The sequence below is a fragment of the Glycine soja genome, chromosome 18 (genome assembly GCF_004193775.1).
Source record: "Glycine soja cultivar W05 chromosome 18, ASM419377v2, whole genome shotgun sequence".
Classification (NCBI taxonomy): Eukaryota; Viridiplantae; Streptophyta; class Magnoliopsida; order Fabales; family Fabaceae; genus Glycine; species Glycine soja.
Window position 1 is genome coordinate 57,619,356 of NC_041019.1, and position 4,179 is coordinate 57,623,534.

General features: G+C 29.3%; 1 protein-coding gene across 1 annotated transcript; it reads right to left on the bottom strand.

Moving 5' to 3' along the window:
- Positions 1 to 338: 338 nt before the first annotated feature.
- LOC114396042 (bidirectional sugar transporter N3-like) lies at positions 339 to 3,309 on the bottom strand. Its single transcript, XM_028357936.1, has 6 exons — positions 3,144 to 3,309; positions 1,762 to 1,798; positions 1,401 to 1,611; positions 1,133 to 1,294; positions 928 to 1,047; positions 339 to 846 (listed from the first exon to the last, which is right to left on the bottom strand). Exons 1-6 carry the CDS (start codon positions 3,187 to 3,189, stop codon positions 607 to 609), a joined length of 816 nt encoding a protein of 271 aa, XP_028213737.1. The 5' UTR covers positions 3,190 to 3,309; the 3' UTR covers positions 339 to 606.
- Between the last annotated feature and the right edge of the window lie 870 nt (positions 3,310 to 4,179).

Consider the following 4,179-nt stretch of genomic DNA (forward strand, 5'->3'; position numbering starts at 1 on the left):
ATTTTTATTTATATAAACATTGTGAAAATATTTAAAACTTAATCTGTTGAGAACATTAAAATTTATTTTGAAGTTTCTTTTTAGTAGTAGTCAAGGATATTATTATTTTTTTAGTCGATTATAAAATTATAATAATCTAGAATGTTTGAAATATTTCGCATACCATGTGCTAAGCAATATTTTCAATAAGCATAACATATATTTTTATTTATAAATTATCATTTAGTATTAAAATGTTTATTAGATTTTAAATCAATAAAATTAAAAAAAATCGTAAAAGAAATTATAATTGAATTAAACATATCAAACTCAAACTTTATTTTTTTTTCTTTAAATGGGCCAGGCTCAAGTTTTCAGTTAGACAAGTTTGAATAGATAAGTGAAACTTGAGCAAATCCATTTTTTGACAAACCAAACCTAAATTTTAAATATATAGCACGACTGGATTCGTTTTCATTCTTAATCTCACTCGTCAATGACATAATTTACCTAAGCAATAACTCACGTACACGCATAATTTTAGAATCGCTAGTACATGCAGGTAATTAACTACAACTTAATGGAATAAAAGTACGTAGATAGTGATGATCCGATCCTCATAATTAATTAGACTAGGCAGTCTTGGCCCTTTTTATCATCTCCATCTCCTTGGCTCTTTTTTGCAGCTTGTTCATCTTCCTCCACAGGAAACACTTCTCCAGTTCCCAACGGGTTCACTACAGCAATGCTTTTCAGTGGCTCTACTGGACTCTTATCGTTTGTTTTTGTCTTCTTATTTCCTTTTCTGTAAATTGTGTAGAGCAGCATTTGAAGTAACCCCAGCACAAAACCAAGCACGTTTGGGAGCTACACAAGAAGAAGAAAAAAGATATTGTCAACGGCAGAACATTAAAATATATAATTCAGTACAGTAATATATATACTTACAGCAATGCATATGTCCTTGAGAAAGAGGCCATAACCAAACCACATTATGGCACTCAATGTGAGGGTGAATGACAAATTGAAAGGCATAAACTCTACACTCTTTGTGCGAACTACTTGTGCCTGCAAAGCCCAATAAAACAATTAAGATATGTACGACGTGCGAGCGACGCAATTGAATATTTTAATTATAAGGATTTCTGCTTACCACAATGCTTAGTGGAGCTGCAAAGACACTAACTGAAATCGAAACGCAAATCCATCCGAGGACTTGGACACGAAGGGGACCATGCACCGCAAAGTGTGTGACTAAGAGTATCAAAGCAAAGGAACTCATGTTCATCGCCGAAAATAGCTTAATAGTTAAGTTCTGCACGCAGTTAAAGTGAAAATTAATGAACAAATATATATTAGTGTTGAAATTGGAATTATATTAGCAAAGTACGTTTCTGTATGCTTGAATTAATTAAGGTTACCCTAGCATCCCTGGTTGCATAGGTGATGTACAAGACGATGTAGATGATCTCTATAACACATCCGAATGAGTTAATGGTAATGAGAAGAACAGCATCTCTTTTGAGCATCGCATAGTACAACCAAAGCATTGAACTGAATAATGCCACCAAATAAGGCAGTGACTGAAAACTTTCCGTCGATTTCTTCTTGTATATCCGGTAAAATGTTGGCCTGCAATATTCCAACAAGATAAAAACATGTTCAATTTTAATAAATATTATCGTTGACATAAATTGGTTTAATCTTTTTTTTTTTATAATAAAACCATTAACTAAATGTAATTAGTAACATTGAGTTCGTTCATATAAAACAAGTACTTACACTGGAGCCAAGAATACCAAGAATGAAATCAAATTACCTGCATGTGCATCAAAAAGAACACTTCCTTAGCTTAATACAAACAAGAGGTGCTAATATTTTATTAACGACTATTGCATACATAAATGAAAAGTGTACATGCACGTACGTGCATGTTTACAAATTAGTATTTAGTATAAACTCAAAAAGACCATTTAAAATGGTATATATAATGAGATTATTCATCAGAAGAAGAAAAAAAAAAAGAAAAAAAAGGACCACCGTCTAGTATAGAGTTGTTTTAACTTGTTAATAGTAAAAGTTGAGTTTGAGTTACAGTTGCATTAAAAATTCGAAACGATTTTATCGAGTCCACATAATTAATTGAATGCCTAATATAATTATCGATAATCGTACATTCAAAATAACATAACAAATCATATTCTTTTTACTTAAATTTATTTTACACTCCCCTCTGCACCTATATAATAAAACACTCCTTTTCTCACTTCTCTCGCTTTCTAAAGATTTTAAACTTACTGTAGAACCTAAAGGGGTGTAAGACATGCAAATTTAGGGGTCTATCCACCTATTAAAAAATTATATATAACCAAACATCTTTAATGTAGCCCAACTACGGTTAGAAATTAAAAGGTCTATTCCTTCTACAGAAATATAATAAAACAAACCACATAAATAATTAGGTAGGGAAGAATTAAAAGTTCTCGTGTTAAATATTGAATTTTGACCAATCGTTGAAGCATTAGAAATTTAGTAGAACACATCGACAAACTGGCCGAAAACAAGAGACACCGCAATTGGTGTTTGATAACAACTGGTGTGTGGTGTGTCTAGATAACTAATATAATCAATTGTGTAGATTGCGCAATCTGATATTTTAAAAAATATATATATGTAATCTTCGTAAAAAAATATAAATCTTTTTCATATATTCCATTTATTATTTATTTATATATTAAGTATTTGCATGTCTCTTAAGAATAAAAGACTAAATAAAAAAAAAGTCATAAAATTTAGAAGAATCAAATAAATAAGAATGACTAATATATTTGGAATAAAATAAATTAATAATTTAAACAATAATTTATAATTAAATGATAATATAAATTATACTATCAATATATATAGACATTAAATTTAAATGATATATATAATACTTATCAAAATTAGATTATAACTTTTTAAATTTGAAAAGTAAAATGTAAATATTGAAATATATAAAGGTAACAAAATCACATTTGAAGAAGCAATAAGAAGGAAGGGATGTATGATAAAGATATATATATATATATATATATATATATATATATATATATATATATATATATATAGAAAGAGTGGTGAATACAGGTGAAAGGATTACTATTAATGTGTTAATACCCTACCTAGCATGCCAAATGTAAATGCCAAAGTATGGTGACTGATAACCATGCTCTCCTTTTCGACTTTGGCAACCACAAGAATGAAGAAAAGGAGAAACTTTTGCTAGCTAGTTTCTTCCGAACTCAATCCCTAAATCTCATGCAGAGATCAGCTGGTGATGGTGTGGATGGCCTCACAAGCCAACTCTATATATACACACACTTGACGATAAATTAATTAAGCAATGAAAAATACATAACACAAAAAGGAATTGCAAAAATAAAATATGGTAATAGTCTAATACTTTTGTTCCGAGGGCCGAGGAAGATATGCCTTCTGCATAGTGAACTGATTCACAACTTTTTAGTTGGCATCGTACGTTCCATGAAGCCATTTTAATTTGTGTCATTCTGTCATATATATCATCAATAGTCAATACGCAAGAGAGAAAACGTACGTGAGGACGGAATCAGCATTATTACATTCTACTTTCTACATTCGTCAATCAAAAAATATAGGACAGCAAACTTGCAAGGTCCATTTAACGTCACTAACATTAATTAAGATTGTTCAAAGCTAGGAAGCTTATAAAAGAAAAAAGAAATGTTCTAAAGCTGGGATTGGATTGGAGTAATGTAAAGTATATGTCGATCAATTTAGTGCTTTTGTTAACATTTTTTATCTTTCAATAATATAATGAAAATAATTTCTATCTTTCAAGGATTGAATAATTCACACGTCTAATCTTTCAGACACCAAGACAAGGTTTTTGCGTAAAAGTGGTGCAAAGTTGGGACTTGCTTTAACTTAATTAGGAGGTTAGGACTATCAAATTCATTCAAAGTAATATTCATATATTTGCTCGATCGATCTCTCTTTCATCTAGTTTTTATGTTTCTCTTTATTAACTATTAAAAATAATGTTTTTAATATCATTAAGTTAACATCAATTTTTTATAGCACTTTATTATAATGTAGCATAAAATATCAATTTTAACTAAAATTAATGTTATTTTTATATTTTTTATTATACAATATTAATTTTTATAAAAATTAATA